General features: G+C 34.9%; 1 protein-coding gene across 1 annotated transcript; it reads left to right on the top strand.

Annotated features, from left to right (window-relative positions):
- The first annotated feature begins 499 nt into the window (after positions 1 to 499).
- ttc21b (tetratricopeptide repeat domain 21B) lies at positions 500 to 20375 on the top strand. The gene is made up of 29 exons (XM_042764311.1): positions 500 to 656; positions 1342 to 1471; positions 1567 to 1677; positions 2312 to 2478; positions 3014 to 3136; positions 3465 to 3622; positions 3992 to 4076; positions 4539 to 4637; positions 4866 to 5058; positions 5833 to 5930; positions 6398 to 6598; positions 6753 to 6882; positions 7828 to 7985; positions 8085 to 8309; positions 9319 to 9557; positions 10076 to 10148; positions 10787 to 10897; positions 11101 to 11239; positions 11766 to 11872; positions 13270 to 13458; positions 14788 to 14898; positions 15161 to 15242; positions 15390 to 15540; positions 17811 to 17972; positions 18125 to 18320; positions 18510 to 18734; positions 19172 to 19292; positions 19382 to 19449; positions 19884 to 20375. The coding sequence occupies exons 1-29, from the start codon at positions 624 to 626 to the stop codon at positions 19959 to 19961; spliced, it is 3963 nt and encodes a 1320-aa protein (XP_042620245.1). The 5' UTR covers positions 500 to 623; the 3' UTR covers positions 19962 to 20375.
- The last annotated feature ends 73 nt before the right edge of the window (positions 20376 to 20448 follow it).

The raw sequence follows: 20448 nt of genomic DNA, 5'->3' as shown, positions 1-20448 counted from the left end.
TCCAGAGCATTTTGATGTTGCATTAAATGTATACACATTATGATTCAAACTCCAATGATACAGAGACAGTGCGTAAGCTTTAAAGTTTAATTATAACCATCAATCATTACAAATGCAAACATGTTTTTGAACAGTCACAAATAAAACAGATATTTGCTTTTTGATAATTTATTGATGGCAAGCTGCTTTGCACCATTTAAACTGCATTCGTTATATAAAAAATGTTCAAATCTGAGGTTCGTGCAGTCACACCTGTCTGACAAAAGATAAAATATTTTATGCATAATTTTATTTTTTTTTCATAAACGACATATTTTGATGTATACACACGTCATATGAATAATCGCATACATCATAAATACATTTGTTATAAATATTTCTGTCTACACACGTATAAAAATGAGAGCGTGGCGCCACCCTGTGGTAAGTAAGTAGAATTGCGCCACTCTTTCACTGACTCGTCACTTCCTGGTTTCCAAGCGGAAATAGCGAAGATTGTTTGGTTACTATGACGCTTCATCTTCTTATCAAAGATGGCGAGAACGGGATAGACTCTCGCCGTGCAGAATCGTCTGTTCTGTATATTTTCAAGGTTTTTTTAGAGAGCCGCAGTGTGAGACATTATGGCGGGGGTTGATGATGAGGAGAGCGCGCTTGTAAGTCATGAAAAGTATTCGCATTGCACTCATAATAACAGAGCAGTTGTGAGACGTTTCATAAACATATGCATAAATAACAGGAAGAGAAACGACATTCCTCAAAGAAACATACATTTTGATTGTAAAAAGCAACAATGTAAAGCTTGACATATGAAATAATAGTTTGAAAAATCGTTTTGTTTTTAATGGAACAGTTTATTGAACCTTTAGACCAAATATAAAAGCTTTTATGGCTCATATAGTGAGAATAAGGAGCCCATACTCGCAATGATTATTGAGAGATGAATAAATAAACGACCCTCAAAAGCCCGATGATCATATTTGAAATAAATAAAATAAAAATCTGAAAAATTATGTATTTATAATCAAGTAAACCTAATAATCTTGAAACACTGCTAACAATATAAACGTTATTCATGCGTTTACTTTATTAAAAAAATCAGTAAAGATTTCACAGCAAGGCACATGAAGCTCGAGCTGAAGGTGGACGTTTGTACAATTATACTTTTACTTGCTAAAAAAGTCTGTCAATCATGTTCGTTTAGAGGCTGATATAGAAATGTATGTATCAAATATGACTCCTGTAAAATTTTTAGATACATGACTAATCAAGTTTCATTTAATAATATATGGATTTCCAGTAAATGTGAATAATTCAAACTGAATGCACTGCCAATTCCAGGCCTTGATCTTATACTACTGCCAGGAAAAGTACTCCAGTCATGTTGTAGATGTTTCCAGTGAAGCTCAAGGGAAATTCAGTCATGATCCAGTCTTCTCATTCCTCCACGCGTATGGGCTGCTCATGCAAGGTGAGGAAAACCCACCATCTTCTATCCTTGTCTTCGTTTGACATCTTGAGAAATGGTCTAAATCCCGGTTTTCCTTTGTTATTTTATTGTTGCAGATCAAGTGTCGGAGGCCATTCAGGAGCTGGAGCAGCTGAAGGAGAGAAGAGACGTTTCCCTCTGTGTGCTCATGGCTCTGGTTTATGCCCAGAAGAAAAGACCAAACCCTGGTAGATCTTTCGCGTGTCTTGTTTAAAGGAATACTCCAGTCAAAAATGAGAATTTGCTTAAAATGGATTCACGCTTAGGCCATCCGAGATTTAGATGAGTTTGGAGAAATGTAGCATTGCATCACTTGTTCATCAACGGATGCTCTGCAGTGAATGGGTGCCGTCAGAATGACAGCTGATAAAAACATCACAGTAATCCACACCACTCCAGTCCATCAGTTAACATCTTGTGAAGTGAAAAGCTGCATGTTTGTAAGAAACAAATCCATAATTAACACTTTTGGCCAAAATAACACTTCCTCCAGTGAAAAAGTCCATCTCTTGTTGTCCTCTCACATCTAAATCCACTATTTTAGACTGTTTCCACTTTGTAAACTGTGCAGATTTCTCTCCTGGTTCAGACAAGAAGACTTTTTTTCACTGGAGAGCGCTTTATTATGGATAGAGGACTCGCAGCTCTTTTCACGTCACTAGACTTTAATTGATGGACTGGAGTGGTGTGGGTTACTTGTGGATTATTCAGTATTAAATGTCTCTATAAAAATCCTTTGCGTTGCATGGAAAATTTACTAGCATACAGGTTTGGAATGATGTGAGTGTGAATAAATAATGACAAAAGGTGTCTTGCCTGTAGACCGTGATGTGATCCAGGAGCTGGATGGAAGGGTGAAGGAGGAGAGGAAGACGGCGAGTCCCAAAGCTCTGTATTACGCTGGCTTGCTGCTGTGGCTTCTGGGCCGCAATGACAAAGCCAGAGAGTATGTGGACAGAATGATCAAGATCTCCAGTGGCTCTAAAGAGGTGGACTTTTCTAATGCATCTACACTTCAGATTTCTATGATGGGGAAAGGACTGATGATCAGCCTGCCTGTGTCGTAATGATCAATAGCTTAAGTCTGATAGCAGGGCAAATATTCTGCATTTTGCAAATTATGCAGTAAGGTGCATTATGGCTGAAATGTGGCCTGTTCATTCATGACGGTCATAAAACACTAAACTGAATGTATCAGTTATTAAAAAAAATTATGTCAATGTTTATTTGAACATCAGGGTCTAAAAGTATAGTATTTAAATTAGTGATTTTTGGGGCTGTTATAGTTGCATTTTTTTATTTAGTTAACTTAGTTTACTGCGCTAAAAATAAATAAATAAATAAATAAATAAATAAATAAATAAAACTGAAATAAAAAAAATAACAACAAAATTGCTAAAATTAATTTAAAAAAAATGAATAAAAACTATAAAAGTGTCTCAATGATGCTAAAATAACACTGAGGATTACCAGATTTTCCACATATTTTGCAGTTTATTTATTATTGGGGTTATTGTTTTGTAGGGAATTGTGCTGAAAGGCTGGATTGATCTGCGATCTAATAAGGATGCTTATGCAAAGAAGTCTGGGAAATACTTTGACGAGGCCTTGAAGGAGAAAAGTGACATTTTTGCTTTGATGGGGAAGGTAACTCTATTTCCGATCACCATTTAATATTTTAGCAAACAGAAATGTCCTGATTGATGTTCACTTATAAGATGTGGGCACATTTTTTATTTACATTTTTCGAAGGTTTACATCTTAAAGGTGATGTAATTGTTTAAATGTTATGATACTTTTTAAAATTCCATATAGAATCAACTGAAAATAAGTGATTGAATTTTCATGTCTAGGTTACATGTCACCCCAAGAATATAAGAAACCTGAGAAATTATATTATATTACATTATTACGTATTTTTTTGCTATTGCAAAAAGATGTGTTTTGCAATGCTCTGATTGTGTCTTTTTGTCAGGTACATTATTATGAATTTCGGCAGAATTATTCTGGTGCTTTAGAGACCATTAACCAGGTGATTGTGAGTTACCCGTCCTTTCTACCTGCCCTGGCCAAGAAGATGAAGCTGCTGTTGACTCTGCAGGACTGGGAACAAACTATAGATGCAGCTCAGAGGTAAATAGTAATATTAATTGTTCTGGTTTTTAAATACATAAATACACTCTAAATGCTCTCAAACACTTTCACAAGTGAGCTGCATTCATGTGCAAATGGAAATTAGATGTGATTCCACGGATTTGTACAGAAACAAACAAAAAAAAGATGCATGAATATAACAATAAATAGTAATGCAAAACAATATTTACCTACATATATTTTTATAAAAACATGAGCATATAATGCGGGGACTGCATTTACATTTAGTAGATGCTTTTATCTAAGCGAGGTAAAAATGTGAAACAATGCAAAGACATAGATGCATGTCTCCGAACATCAACAGACTTTGGATTTAAGTTCCTGATTCTTTCATCTTCTCAACTTCAGGCTTCTCCAGCGAGATAAAAATAACCTGGAGGCTCTGAGGATGCTGGCGCTGCACTCTCTCTGCAGGGAAGGAGATGCTGGAGAGGTGTGACATTCCAAACATATCTGTGTTTACGCAGATGGTAGAAATGTCATTTGTTATGGGGTCAGATAGTCTGTGAATCGCAAATGAAAGCAAGATTACTGCATTTCATTTTTATTACACTTCAACCTGGCATCAATGCAATATCATACAAGTCACTGATAATAATAAGAACTGTTCTTGAGCAGCAAATCAGCATATAATGATTTCTGAAGGATCATGTGACACTGAGGACTGGAGTAATGATGCTGAAAATTCAGCTTTGACATCACAGGAATAAATTGCATTATAAGTTGTAAAAAATATGTTACTGTTTTTACTGTAGTTTTGATCAAATAAATGCAGCCATGGTGAACCTAAAGAGACTTTCAAAAGCATTAGATCTTACTGATCCCAAACTTTTGAATGGTAGTGTTTATATATAGTTTTTCTCTCTCTTCACATTTATTTTCTTTATTTTTTCAGTGTGTAAATCAGCTATCAAATCTGATCAGTAATCTGGACATTCAGGAACCGAACAATCCTGAGCTCTTCTACAGGATGTCTTTAGCCTTCACTCGAGTGGTAATACTCATCCATGCACACACAACTTCAGATTCATTTAAACCTGAAGATCACAATCCTGCAAATCACAAACCAGCTGGATTTGCCACATGCTGTTATATATAAACGTGATATGTTCACAAGTGAAACCATACTGAGCAGGAAATAATGCGTTTATAAGCTGCTGTTTTATAAACGAAACAATGCTGCAGAGAGATGTGATGATGTGCATATTTGATCACCCTGCAGTGTGGAAGAGCGGAGAAGGTCCTTCAGCACACTCACAGGATGGTGGAGCGGGCGTTTGCACAGGCCTCGAGTGACTCTGAACTGGCCACAGAGTTGGGCTACCAGCTGGTTCTGCTGGGAAGGGTGAAGGAGGCCATGAAATGGTACAAGACAGCAATGACTCTCGATGAGAGCAGCGTCTCCGCTTTGATAGGTGAGAGCAGTTTGAAAGCCATAAAGAAAAGAGTGCTTAGCAAATACATTATGATGGATGAGTCATATTTAAAGCCTTTGTAAAATGTCAGTAAATGCACATATGTGACCACATATATTATATTAATTTGTAAAGTGGCAATTGTAAACAGCCTACAGTTACACTAATAAACTATATGTGGAATTTTTTTTTAAGTTTGTTATCATCAGTATTATTGAATATGAATAGTTGGAATATTGTCTTTTATAAAATTTCATAAAAGCAGTGCCTCTCAATGTCATGCATTCGCATTGTGCCTCATAACTTTTGCACATGCATGGAATTGAATTGAATCTCTTAAAAGAAAACGTTTTGCAACATGAAAGTTCTTCGGAACAACATCTAGGATCAGTGTTGTGAAATAAAAATAAAATATAAATATCAGATAAAAATCTGAAACATTTAAAATAAACTGAATGAAATAAATAAGTGGAAGTACTTAGAATTCCTAAAATTAAAGATGCAAAAAAAAAAAAAAAATCAATTAAAGCTAAATAATTATTTTTTAAAAATTAATAAAAATGACAAAAGTGCATAACAAAATTACTAAGACAAAATTACTAAAACAAACTGAAAATTTTAAAATAAATGTAAAAATGTTTACATTTAAAATATCAAAAAGTACTATAATGTCTAGCTGTCTAGCATGCCTGGCGTGTTTTTATTAATGTTTAAAATGCATGAATAGAAAGAGCATTAAATCAGTGTTTTTTTGGGTTTGTTGTGTTTGCGCAGGTATCATCAGGTGTCAGCTCATGGAGGGACACATAGAGGATGCAGAACAGCAGCTGGAGTTTCTAACAGAGATCCAGCAGTCCATTGGTAAATCAGGGGTGAGAATCCATTTAAAATACTTACTATGATACTTTAAACAAACGATTTAACACAGAGACTCTTTCCAGAATATTTCCACAGAATTAAATAAAAGATAAAGAAAAGCGTTTGTGTATTCAAAACGTTCTGATTCATATTCAACAGCGGCCTGGTTTATTAATACACTCATGCTGTGTTTACCCATTGAGTCATCCACAGTGCGTAACAGGGCCTGTTTACACAAACCGAGACTCTCGTCTGGGCAGTTTAGCACACACTTAAACAAACATGCACATCTGCTTTGCAAAAAGCAGCTGCCATGTTGTATTTGTAGAGGAACAGAAATAATAAAAACAAAACCCTTCTTTTTTAATTTTGGAATTAAACTGCATTAGTGAACAGATTAATTAGTACATGACCTAGTATTAAAGCACATGATAAACAGAATCATTTTTAGGTTTGCTTGACCTGTGTGTTTGTGTGTCAGGAGCTGTTGTATCTGCGGGCGCTGTTGGCTGTGAAAAAGCGTCGGCCCCCAGACGAGGCGACTAATCTGTTAAACGACACGGTGGACACGCACTTTTCCGCCCTGCAGGGGTTGCCTCTCAGCGTCGAGTACTTTGAGAAGCTTAACCCCGACTTCCTGCTTGAGATTGCCAAGGAATACCTGGCACTGTCTCCTGCCAAGGTCCTCTTTCCCATGCGCTGCCTTGCAAACAATCAGAACACACTATATGCTGCCTAACAACATCCTAATAACTGTCTTTTGTCCAGCCTTGATTCTGAGTGTCTTGATGAAGATTGCTCGTGTAGTTTATTGGCTGATGTTGTTCTCGCTGCAGGCTCCAGCTCCTGGTCAGCCTCCTGCACCTCAGCTGCAGCACTGTGCGTCTGTGCTGGACACGGTGGTCAAAGTAGTGCCTGGACTGATGCAGGCCGTCTTTCTAATGGCCAAAGTCCGATTTCAGTCAGGTGCGTGCATGTCTGAGTGATATTTTCGGAAACAGTTTGATTTTATTTGTATCTTTTTATTTATTTTACTTGAGAATCAAACGTAATAACATTGTCGGACTGATCTACTTGGGTGAATCTTTCTTATTAAATAATTTTTTATTAATAATTTGAATTAGTTTTTTTATTTATTTTCTGTTTTCATTTTAATTTTAGAGAAAGTTTTGGTGTTTTAGTATTTAGTGTTTTTTAGTATGTGTTTAAGTCATTTTTATTAGTTATTGTCTTTTCTAATATGTCTAAATAGTTTTTATTTAAATTTTAGTTGTTTTAGTCCATGAAGTTAAACTAAATGAAAATGAGAAATTTCATTTTATTTTATTTCAGTTAACGTTTATTTCAAGTAACACAATTGTTTAATACTTTTAGTTTAAGTTTTGGTTAACTGCTGTATAATACTAATAACAACACTGATTCCAGGTAATATTTCACTCCAGAAACCAAAAAAAAGGAACTATATTTTACACAATGTAAATGAACTATTCTTTGCACTGTGGCATTATTATTTCATTACAAATAAGCACAAGTCCCCAAAAGTTTTATTATCATAAAGCCAAAAAAAAAAAAAAAATCTCATTACTGTAATGCAAAAAAAAAAATCATTTATTTTTATACAACATTTGTTGTACTGTCTTAAATGTTAATGTACTGTCTTAATTTAAATTTAAAAATATATATTTTACAATAATGAGAATTTTGGGAAGTAAAAATATTGTAAAAAAATAAAAGAAATATTTAAAATTTATTTAAAGTAATTTTGTCATGCAAATAATAATGTTACAATGCAAAAATTGTCCTCAAAATAAACTTAATTACGTTTCTTTACGCAATAAGTTGTTTCTTATTTTTCCTTTTATTTTTTGGCCGATTCACCCAATTAATCGGGTTTCTACTCTCTTGATACAGGAGATATCGAAGCGGCCCAGAGCAGCCTGCAGCACTGTTTGGATCAGAACCCAGCCCATGCTGATGCCCATCTCCTCATGGCTCAGATCCATCTCATTCAGGGCAACTTCAAGCTCTCCTCCCAATCTCTGGAGCTCTGCCTCAGCCACAACTTTGAGGTGACACAACATCACTGCCAGCCGTACTGAACTGCAGAAGGAAACCAGTTGAAATGTATTGATTTGATGGGACTGAATATGTGGTTTATCTGTGCTCAGATCCGTGAGCATCCTCTGTATCACCTGATAAAAGCTCAGGCTCAGAGGAAGATGGGGCAGCTTCAGGAGGCCATTCAGACGCTGCAGATGGCCATGAGTCTGTGTGCTGTGAAGAGAACAGGCTCCTCAACCAAAAGACCGAGTAAGAGAGTTGAGCTCAGCTCGGCTGACTGCGTATCTGTGTTCCTGGAGCTAGCTGAAGCTCTGTGGCTCAATGGAGAACAGGTTAGGGTTTAAGTGTTTCAAACATTTTCAAACATTTCTTCATTTCCTTAAAGGAATATTTCACCCAAAAATAAAAATTTGCTGAAAATGTACTGAACCTTAGGTCATCCAAGATGTAGATGAGTTTGTTTCTTCATCAGAACAGGTTTGGAGAAATGGAGCATTACATCACTTGCTCAGCAATGGATCCTCTGCAGTGAATGGGTGCCGTCAGAATGAGAGTCCAAACAAGTAATCCACACCACTCCAGACTATCAGTTAATGTCTTGTGAAGCCAAAAACTGTGTTTGTAAGAAACAAGTCCATTATTCAGGCATTTTAACTTTGAACTGTCACTTCTGGCCAAAAAAACGAGTCCATAATCACTTCCTCCAGTGAAAAAGTTAATCTCTTGTTGTTCTCTCACATCAAAATCCACCCACATATTTAATACTGTTTTGGACCGTTTTGGTTGTAAACGGTGCTTGATCTGTGCAGATTTCTCCCCTGATTCAGATGAGATGACTTTATCCCTGGAGAGAGCAATATTATGGCTAGAGGACTCATATATTAACTGGAAGTAATGGTTTAAATGTTAAAAAAAAAACAGCTTGATGGATTTGTTTCTTTCATACACACAGTTTTTCATTTCACAAGATGTTAACTGATGGACTGGAGTGGTGTGGATTACTTGTGGATTATTGTGATGTTTTTATCAGCTGTTTGGACTCTCATTCTGACGGCACCCATTCACTGCAGAGGATCCATTGCTGAGCAAGAGATGGAATGCCAAATTTCTGTTCTAATGAAGAAACAAACTCATCTGCATCTTAGATGGCTTGAGGGTGAGTAAAATTTTATCATTTTTAGGTGAACTATACCTTTAGTAAATCTGCATTTTTTTAATAATAATGTTTGGTTTATTAATGTTGTTGTAGTCTGTTGTCTGTAGTCTTATGTATTGTCGTAAAATTAACATTATTTTGCTAGTGCTGTGTTTTTGGGGATAAAGGTTTTTCTTGCCTTCCAGCACGAGGCAGCTAAAGTGATGCAGGATGCCATAAATGAGTTTACGGGCACTCCAGAGGAGCTTCGAGTCACTATCGCCAATGCAGACCTCGCGCTCATGCGCGGAGATACAGAGCTGGCACTGAGCATGCTCAGAAACATCACGCCAGAGCAGCCCTACTATATACAGGCCAAAGAAAAAATGGCAGAGATCTACCTGAACCACAGGAAAGAGAAACGGCTTTATGTGAGCTGCTATAGGTAATGCATGTTCATTTCTCAAACATGCTCCTCATATTTACTACATGTATTAAAGCTTATAGAATATGGTTTTCACAGTATATGGGTTAATATCATAACATATTATAAATACATAAATAAATACATCATTATTGTGAAATAATAATCAGTATTTACTATGTTACATTTTTTTTGCGTTTATTGTATTACAGTAAATTAATAACTATAATACAGTGATTTTGAATCCACATATTTACTTATTTATTTAATTAATTAATTTAGGAGAAAATGTGCTTAATTGTCACCATGCAAAATAAATTAATGGTCTTGAATATTGGCATCTTTTCTTTTTATATATTTATTATTTTATTTGTATTTTAGATTTTCTTTTCAATATCATTATATTGTAAAAACATTTTTTTTTGTTCTAAGGTATGTTACGTGAGAAAGCAGAATGGAATGCTGAACCTGTACTTTAATAAACAATCATCAAACAGTCGTGTTCATGCAGAATATTAATGTATCTGTGTTCTCATCAGGGATTTGGTGGACAAATTGCCGAGCCCTCATACCTTCCTGTTACTCGGCGATGCCTACATGAACATTCAGGAGGTGGGAGAGATTCTAGTTGTTTATTCTAATGTTTATACTATTATTCTAATTCTAAGATTATTTTCCCCATCTCAGTGCAAATATTTATTAGTGTAAACAGTGAATTTTTATCTGACTGGAAATGTAATTGAAATATGGCAACCTTTTTTTAAAGGGTTCCATTAAGGTTTTTTAAATTTTTATCATTACAATTTATTATTACAAAATTAATTTTTACCTTAATTCTCATTGTTCTCAAAGGTGATTTTTTTTTTCTTTCATTTAAATCATCAATTTAAAGGCAATTGAACAAATATATATTAAAAAAATGGTGTACAATCTACTATACAGATTTTTTTTTTTTTTTTTGCGTAACAATTATATTTATTTATTTATTTATTTGCATTATGGTAATGCAATCTAGAAGGAAAAATGTGTTTAATTCTGAAAATATTCAAGCCAATTCTATATATATATATATATTAAATACTGTTTTAAATACTAAATACTGTTATAAATATATAAATTAAGTTTTTTTTAAGATTCACCTAAACATTGCACCTGTCATGTCTGATGATTCCTTCACTTTCAGATGGCCATATTTATTTTTGGTCAGTACATTGGTGCTTGTGTATGAAAATAATGTTCTCTGCTAACAGCCAGAGCTTGCCATTGAGGTGTATGAACAAGCCCTGAAGAAAAACCCCAAAGATGGAGCTGTGGCCAGTAAGATTGGAAAAGCACTCGTCAAGACCCACAACTATGTAAAGGTAAGTGAAGAAATATCTCTTTTAAACCTAAAGAGTGTGAGTTTTCAAGAAGCTCATTTTGAAAGAAGTATTTCTGTTTCAAAATGCAAAAACAGCTTTTATTCAGCGGGGATTGTTAGCAAGAGTAGATCTGATTTCTTTGGTTAGATGCCTTTTCTTCCTCCTCTGTTAAAAATTTAGTTTCTCTATATATTTTTTCCCAGGCAATTAACTATTATGAAGCGGCGCTGAAGAGTGGACAGCAAAATTTCCTGCGTTATGACTTGGCTGACCTGCTCATGAAGCTCAGGCAGTATGAACGCTGTGAAAAAGTCCTGCAAGAGGCTCTCACACATGATCCTGGTGAGAAACAGCTCAGAAATTATGAAGTTATTGTGAAATGGCAACGTCTCACTTCAGTCACCCCTAAAAAAAGATGTTTTTATTAGTGCTTTCATTCAAATTGAACTTAAAGTGCCGTTTCCAAAAGATTTGTGGAGATTTGAACTTTTGTAGATTTTTTCCGTCATCAAACACAAAAGTTTTTTAAGTTTGAGAAGGGATTGAATATGTGTTTAAGCAATAAAGAGCAATACTGCATGTCTGCTGGGTATTTTCACTTGTGTTTTATGCTATATTTACTACACCTCAGAAATGCTGAATCATATGTTTCGGGTTGTGTATTCAACAATCTGTTACATGATTGACAGATTAATTCAGGATTAATTTATGTGTCATGGGAGAACATAGGTGTGCACTTTTGATTTGATACAGTATATGGAAACTGGTTCTGCTTAATGTAATTTAAAATACAATTTTTGTTTAGTGCACAAAGCAGTTGCTTTTCTTCAATCGTGATCAGTTGTGTCTTTCTGTCTTTATTTTTCAGTAAATGAGCTGCTGCTTCTTACCGAAGACTGTCGCTATCTTGTGCTTCTCGCTAAAGTCCAGAGCAAAGTCAATAAAAATGACGAAGCATTGCTGTCCTTACAGAGAGTGAGTCAAGTGTCTTTTTCTCTCAAACAGTGCTGTTATTGTTAACATAAATGAGTAAAAAATATTTTCAGGAATTGAAATAAGGCTGAAATAAACTGAGAAATGTTGTCTTGACAAGTAACTGAAATAAATAAGTGCTAAAATTACTTAAACTAAAACAGAAAATAAAAACAAATCTTCATTTTTTGTGTACCAATTTTTATTTTATTCTAATATTATTGTTGTTGTTGCATTTATGATAAAGAGAATATGGAGGACAAATGTGTTTAATTCTAATGAAAAGATTTAAGCAAATCATTATTATATTATATTATAAATACAGTATTTCAAAGGTAATATTTTTATGTCTAAAAGTATTATCTTATAAACTTGCTGAATTACTAAAACTAAATAAATTTAAAACTTATATAAAAGGAAAAATACATTGAAGCTAGGTAGATATGTGAATAGAAAAACAAAACAAAACAGAAAATCACAAAATTACTAGAATGTAAACTAAAAATAAAAAAAGAAAATTTAAAGGGTTAGTTTACCCAAAAATGAAAATTAGGCTGCGTTTTACTCACCCCCGAGGCACCTAGGTGAATATGACTTTCTTCTTTCAGACGAATCCAGTCGGAGTTATATTAAAAACTGTCTTTGATCTTTCAAGCTGTTTAATGGCAGTCAGCAGGTGTTGCATTGCTTCAATCCAAAAGAAGTGAAATAAAAAGTGCCCTTCCATTAAAAAACGCTGACCTCATACATAATTCCCCCGGAACTGCTTCTGTGTACAACTGTTGGTGCAAGCTAGATTAAAGTGATTATTGCGTTTTGAATATGGATATTTTTCTTACAAAAATGCATCGATTCGCTACAGGAGGCCTTTGTTCATCCCCCGGAGCCACGTGAGACACTTTTTATTATGGATGTGCACTTTTTATTTAACTTCTTTTGGACTGATGCAATGCAACACCCGTTGACTGCCATTAAACAGCTTGAAAGATCAAATACAATTTTTAATATAACTTTGACTGGATTCGTCTGAAAGAAGAAAGTCATATACACCTAGGATGTCTCGGGGGTGAGTAAAACAAAGCCTAATTTTCATTTTTGGGTGAACAAAAAAATGACCCTTTATAATATGAAAATAAAAGAAAATTCATAATGTTAATAAAATTTATAGTAGTGTATAAATAATACTAAAATAATACGACTCAAACCCACAAGACCAATTTACATTCACAACCTCCTAAATTTACCAAGTTATATTTCATGTACTATAAAAGGATGTTTTCAAGTATATAACTAAAAATACTTTGACAAAATACTGACAGAATTGCAATTTTCAAGGTGAAATGTTCCTTTAATTTCTTGCCCAGAGTACTTGAATTGTTGTGAAATTCTCAACTCCTCAGGCGAGAGATGTGCAGGCGAAGGTGCTGAAGCGCGTTCAGCTGGAGCAGCCAGACTCGGTGTCCGCGCAGAAGCAGCTCGCCGCAGAGATCTGCGCTGAAATCGCCAAACACTGCAGCAGCCAGCGCGGCTACGAACGAGCCGTCAAGTTCTACAAAGAGGCGCTTGTGTACTGTGAAAGTGACAGCAAGGTCAGTGTGGCCCGGATCAGTGAGTCCAGTGTGTTCTTCTGCAGGTGGATCGGTCCGACCGAGCCTGGAGCGTCAGTCAGTTTGTGTGTGTGGAGCTGCATTTGAACACGCCACAGGCTTGCATTTGATTGTAAACCATCACAAATCAATCTCTCCATGGACCATAGTAAAATAGTAAATGCGTAATGGAATACATACATATTTATTTATATATATATATATATATATATATATAATATATATATATAATCCATTATATTTTATTAAATATCTTATATATCAAATATATATATGAAATAGCAACTGTATGTGGTGAGGATTAATGTTGGATGTTTCATTGAAGTACACACTTTATAAATGAAAGGCGCTTCACCTAATTTTATTTTCTCTTTTTATTTGGAACTAGATGGACACAAAAGCATAAAAATCGTGTCACTCAACATTAAAACAGTATAAATAATATTATAAAATGGGTAGTTATGACCAGGCTTATTATATTTAACCAAAACGTAAACTGAAAGTCAAATTAAAACCATAAAAAAAATAGAATTAATATTAAATGAAATAAAATAAAATATAAAAACTTTTTTATTTCAGCTATTTACATAACTAAAACCAAAATAAAAATTAATATAAACCACATAAACGAATAAAAACAACTAAAAATGTAAATAAAATAAAAAAATCAACAAAATTACTAAAACTCTTACTAAAATAAAAACTCATTCAAAATATTAAGAAAAATATAATAGTATCTCAATACTAAAATATTTTACATTAAATTGTCTTAAAAGTGAAAATTAATTAATAATAAAATATATAAATAATAATTTGTTTTCTATTTTTTTTTTTATTGTATACAAAGCTAATTATAATCATTCAAGTACATTTACATTTATGCATTTAGCAGATGCTTTTATCCAAAGTGACTTAAAAGCAAGTGGTACATGCATAAATGTAAAAGTAGAATTTTAAGTAGTATTTTTAAAGGATTTTTAAGATCATAAAAAACATTAATTCAGTTGAATGTGGCTGGTAAAGTGTAATAGGTAGCACACTGTTATTCAGTTAATGTCAGCAGTATGAGCCTAGACTTCTTCCCAGAAAGCCTCAAGGACATTTTCGTTGCAGCGAATGCTGTTCTTTACTTAAAGTGAACATAATTTTTAATAAATGCAAGCATTAGAATGCATTCAAATAAAAATGCATGCAAATAAACAATGTGAAACTTTTAAACAGATTATAATGATTCTTTTCTAAAGCAGCACACGTTTCAGTGTCCCCTGTGAACAGCTGTGCAAGTAAATGTGTGTGTTTGTGTTTAATCAGGTGATGTTAGAACTGGCTCAGCTGTATCTTACTCTGGATGATGTCGAGGCCTGTCAGCAGCAGTGCAGTGCCATTCTGAAGAACGATCCCGTCAACGAGTCGGCTACACTGGTCAGTTTCCCTTAATCAGATACTCCTCTCTTATAAGCAGTGTACCAGTCAGATGAAGCTGGAGGCGGAAAAATCATCTTGAGTGTGTAGAGTGCAACATAGAAACGGATTTTTAGCAGCAGCTTATAAACTTTCAAGTCAGTTATGTTACATTATTTTTAAACTAGATCTTACATATTCTCCCACAGCTTACAATTTTCCATTTTTTTCTTATAGCTTTGCTAGGCAGAAATTTGGTAATCGTCTCTGTGTTTGTTGTTAGATGATGGCAGACCTTATGTTCCGGAAGCAGGACTATGAACAGGCTGTATTTCACTTCCAGCAGCTCTTGGAGAGGAAACCAGGTGTGTTGTTCATCTCCTGACCTTTCAAACGGTTACGCCGTTGTTGCAGCGGCCCCCTCAGCTTTCCTTCCAGATACTCGTATGAACCGCAGGGGAAACCTAAGCAACCAGGAAGCTGTAATGAACTCATTTAATCTCTTCCCCTAGACAACTACCCAACGCTGTCCCGCCTCATTGATCTGCTGCGCAGAGCCGGCAAACTGGAGGAGGTTCCAAGATTCCTCGAGATGGCAGAGAAACACTCATCGAGGGCCAAGTTTGAGCCTGGATACAACTACTGCAAAGGGCTCTACCTGTGGTAAGATTATAAAAAATGAAATAGAGATTTAAAAACAAAACAAAATCCAAAAATATAACAAAGGGGTCAGTAATATATACATTTTTAAAAGAAGTTAATATTTTTATTCAGAAGGATGCATTAAATTGTTCAAAAGGGCCAGTAAAGACTTTTACATTGTTACAATAAATGTATTACAGTTAGCATATCAGCATACTGTATATTTTGTGCTGGTCATGAATTAGGCCTTTATATGTATATATATATATATATATATATATATATATATGTGTGTGTGTGTATATGTATATGTGTATATATGTATATATATATATATATATATATATATATATATATATATATATATATATATATATTAGTGGTGGGCATAGATTGATTTTTTTAATCTAGATTAATCTCACTGTAATCTTGAAATTAATCTAGATTAATCTAGATTAAAATGGCTCATTTGAATTCTTGCGAAGGCATTCAAATTATGTTCAATAAGATGTACTTGTTAGTACTGATAGAGCTGTGCTGCACTCAAACATATTAGTTTGACGACGACTCTTCCCCTGCGCTACATTGCTTGGCCCGGGCATCTTCCGCATTAGCTAAGGGATGCTTTGCTTTTAGGTGGTACTTGAGACTGGAAGAACTCCTACAGTAAACTAATTCCGCATTGCACAAGTTGCAAACAACCTTACGCCTGTTTCACACATACTCCGTCTGCAGTGCGTATGCGGTGCATTTTTTTTTTTTTTTTACGCACCCATGTTAACGGATTCCAGCGTTCACGCGGTTGTGGTCCGTCAGTGTGTTCCAGGAGCGGTGCATCTGCAGCAGTGCAGCAGTCGTTTACGTACCGAGTCTATTTTTTGCTGTGCTGCATGCGCTGAATTAAAAAGACTGCGCATTGTTCGCGGTAAAATTAACATGGATTGACACGGAAATGCAGTAATTTCACAATAAATGTATACTAAATTAAAGCCTACTGTGTTTCACACGCAACACATGGGTTTTTGGCTAGGTTAAAAAAAAAACAAGAAAAAGAGCACCTTTAGATAAACGAGGCAACATGATATAGGCCTATGCACTTTTATGGAAGCAGAAAAACAAAGTTCATTAAGAACCGTGCGATTGCTTGTAATAAAGATTTAAATGCAAATGGCACGAGAGTCAAATGCATGAATAAATTTGTTTATATTTATTAAATTTAAACTAATGTCTATGATTATGAAAGATTGTTACTGTTCTGTGATAAGTCACATTATTTATTTATTTATTTTTTTTACATGGTTTGAAATATAGAATGATGAACAAATGATGTGTGGACTAAACAGCGGCGGATCAGTAGCGGACTGCAAACGCGTCCTGTGTGAAAGCACAATGAGTCCGTGCTGCTTCTGCACCACACACGTAACACACACGGACTGCATACGCATTGCAGACGGAGTATGTGTGAAACAGGCGTGAGTCTTGTCGAGGTTTTTTTTGGGGAAGCTTGGTAATTTCACAGTAGGCATACACACAGGTTCGAAGAATTCGTTCTCGCCCCCTACAGTGCAATTTGTCTAGGTATACATCCGCGCTAAACTATCACGGTGAAAGTCATCATAGCTTGCGTAGTATAGACCCAGCTCCCAACCCAACTTTGAGAATAGATTAACGGCGATATTTTTTTTATCGCCCGATAAGAGTCTTACGTTAACGCAGTACGTTTACGCCGATAACGGCCCACCACTAATATATAAATATATATATATATATATGCGCATTACATTTATCTATATATATATATATATATATATATATATATATATATATAACACACACATTCAGAAAGTTTCATAATAAGTGTTCAAAAAAGGTTTTTTTGGGGGGGAAGAAATTAAGACTTTTATTCAGCAAATATGCATTACACTTATCAAAAGTGACATTTACAAACATTTATATTTCAAATAAGTGCTGTTTCTTTAAACTTTGCAAGTAACAAAGAATCCTAAAAAAAGTTTTAATTATTGATAATAAATATTTCTTGAGCAACAAATAAGCATATTAGAATGGTTTCTACAGGATGATTTTAATATTTTAAAATTATATTCAAATAGAAAGCAATTACTTGAAATTTTAATAATATTTCACAGTATTACTGACAAAAACATTTGGGAATTATTTATATGGAATTGACTGCGATGAGTCATATGCATATGATAAATGAATGACAGTCTTAGCTTTTGATTGCTGAATTGAATGCAGTAAGGAGATGAATGTTGATCTGCTTCTCAAAGGTACACTGGTGAACCTAACGATGGGTTACGTCACTTCAACAAAGCCAGGAAGGACAACGACTGGGGCCAGAACGCAGTGTACAACATGATTGAGATTTGTCTCAACCCTGACAACGAGACCATAGGAGGAGAGGTGTTTGAGAACCTGGACGGAGACATGGGGTGCGTCCTAATCCCTTTACACTATTCCCAAGATGCATCCTGAACAGCTAATTTCACTAATTCTGCCATTATTGTACTTTGTTCTGTATAAACTGAATTTTATTGCACACATGCACTTTCACAAATGATGCATTTCATTTGTTTGTGTTCAGAAACTCTACAGAGAAGCAGGAGTCGGAGCAGCTGGCCGTGAGAACAGCAGAGAAGCTCTTAAAGGAGCTGAAGCCGCAAACCCCAGCGGGACACGTACAGCTGCGCATCCTGGAGAACTACTGTTATCTGGCCACCAAACAGAAAGCCAATGTGGAAAGAGCCCTCAACGTGTTCATTGAGATCGCAAACAGTGAGGTGTGTGGACAACACGTGACCGATATGTTAAATATACACATAACCTTAAAAGCCATTTCTCAACGTTTCTCAAAATCTCCACTTCAGTATCACTTACACTAAACTTTACAGTTTGTTGAATCCTCTTCTTTCGTGCTTCACGATGACATTCACTCAACTACACCTGAAAGTCTTGTTTGTTCTGCACAGAAAGATCATGTTCCTGCGCTGCTGGCCATGGCCACTGCCTACATGATCCTGAAGCAAACCCCTCGAGCCCGAAACCAGCTCAAACGCATCGCCAAGATGAACTGGAACATCATTGATGCGGATGAGTTTGAAAAGAGCTGGCTGCTCCTGGCTGACATCTACATCCAGTCGGGAAAATACGACATGGCAGGAGAGCTGCTAAAGAGATGCCTGCGACACAACAAGGTGATGCTGAATTCATTCAGCCACATTATATATCACAATTTCTGCTGGAAATTCAGCTGAAAAATAGAAAAGATCAGTATATTTAATAATCTGCATATTCATGAATTAATCCACATATACTAATTGAGGATGTAGAGTTATATTCAAGCCATTTTAATGCCATTTTGCATGAAGAAATTATTTTCACAGGGAAAAAAACATGTGTCAAAAGATTATCAAACATAAGTTTTAAGAGATTAATGACTACAGGGAAAATGGCTCTTTTAAGATGATCCAGTGAATTAAATCTTTTCTTTTTTATTTGCAACTTGATGGACAAAATCCATCAAAAATGTGTGCTGAAACCCTAAAACATCAAAGCTTGATTGCAAACATTTCAGAATAATCAACACATTAAAAACACTTATAGACTGACATCTTAACGTGTTTTGAAACAGTCCTGCTGCAAGGCATACGAGTACATGGGCTACATTATGGAGAAGGAGCAGTCCTTCAGAGATGCTGCCATGAATTATGAAATGGCCTGGAAATACAGCAATCAAACCAACCCCACTATCGGTAAGATAAAAGCCTCTCTGACACGCTGTACTGTTCTCATGTGTGTGTTCACATCTCTCATTGACATCAGCATGCTGTTTGTTTACCAGGCTACAAGCTCGCGTTCAATTACCTGAAGGCCAAGAGACACGTGGATGCCATAGATGTGTGTCATAAAGTGAGTACCCTAGAAATCCTGCTGTGAATATAAACATCTAAATTAGTAAATACTGTTCTAAGACCAAAAGTGAGAATCCAGCAAAATCCCATTCATTTTTTTTTTTTTTTAAAGAAAAACACATTTTTACAAAAAACATTTAAACCTTTTATGACAGACCTACATTGAACTATTCAGTGATATTTCATCTTCATTTATTTATATAGTTTAATTGCCAAAATCTATATATTTGGCAATAAATTAAAAATATATTTTATATTTAAAATCAATTATATAGTAGTTTTATATTTGTATCATCTTTATTTAAAATATAATGATATAACTTTCAATTAAATTATTATATTTAAATCGTAACTAAAAATATAAAAGCTAATAGCTTTTTATCCTGTGGATTTTTTTTGTTGGTTTTAATTTTTTTCTTGTCTCACACTCAGGTTTTGGATGCACATCCCAACTATCCACGCATCAGGAAGGACATCTTGGACAAAGCAAGAGCAGCTTTAAGATCGTGACAGATGGACCGGTGTGCTGTGTGCTGTTACTCAGTTGTGATCTCATCTGTAATTTCATATAAAGTGCATTGAGAAGTGTCAGTATAAGAAATGTTTTGATACGGCTACACGCAGTGTTTATTCAACATTAAAAACAAGCATTGATAATGGTGCAATATTTTTCCTTATGTACACAGAAATAAATAAACATTTGAAAACACTGTCCGGCTACAGATTCCACGATATATATGCACGCTCCACAGAATACTGAATCCCACAATGCTATGTGCTTGACCTTGCATTCCCAATGTGTCTCTTCTTGCCTCTTTATTTCATCAGTCTGGTAAATATTGCCTAAAATTGATTAAAAAATCCAACTGTTTTTATTTCCAAGATGATAATATTGAGTTCATGTGAAATAAATGTAGCGTACTACTGTTTGGCTCTGTTCTGGGTAGAATACTACTTCATAATGCACAGTACATGTTGTATAATATATACTCGTTTT

This window comes from Cyprinus carpio, chromosome A9 (genome assembly GCF_018340385.1).
Source record: "Cyprinus carpio isolate SPL01 chromosome A9, ASM1834038v1, whole genome shotgun sequence".
NCBI classification, from domain to species: domain Eukaryota; kingdom Metazoa; phylum Chordata; class Actinopteri; order Cypriniformes; family Cyprinidae; genus Cyprinus; species Cyprinus carpio.
The sequence above is the reverse complement of the archived record's forward strand: the minus strand, read 5'-3'. Positions and strand labels throughout refer to the sequence as shown.

What these genes read in the sequence shown, in the direction of transcription:
- ttc21b (XM_042764311.1), top strand. Translation starts at nt 624, where the DNA reads ATGGCGGGGGTTGATGATGAGGAGAGCGCGCTT. An exon ending in CCTACATGAACATTCAGGAG is followed by an intron (nt 10,149 to 10,786) that starts GTGGGAGAGATT and finishes CTCTGCTAACAG; the next exon opens with CCAGAGCTTGCCATTGAGGT. An exon ending in AGACCCACAACTATGTAAAG is followed by an intron (nt 10,898 to 11,100) that starts GTAAGTGAAGAA and finishes ATTTTTTCCCAG; the next exon opens with GCAATTAACTATTATGAAGC.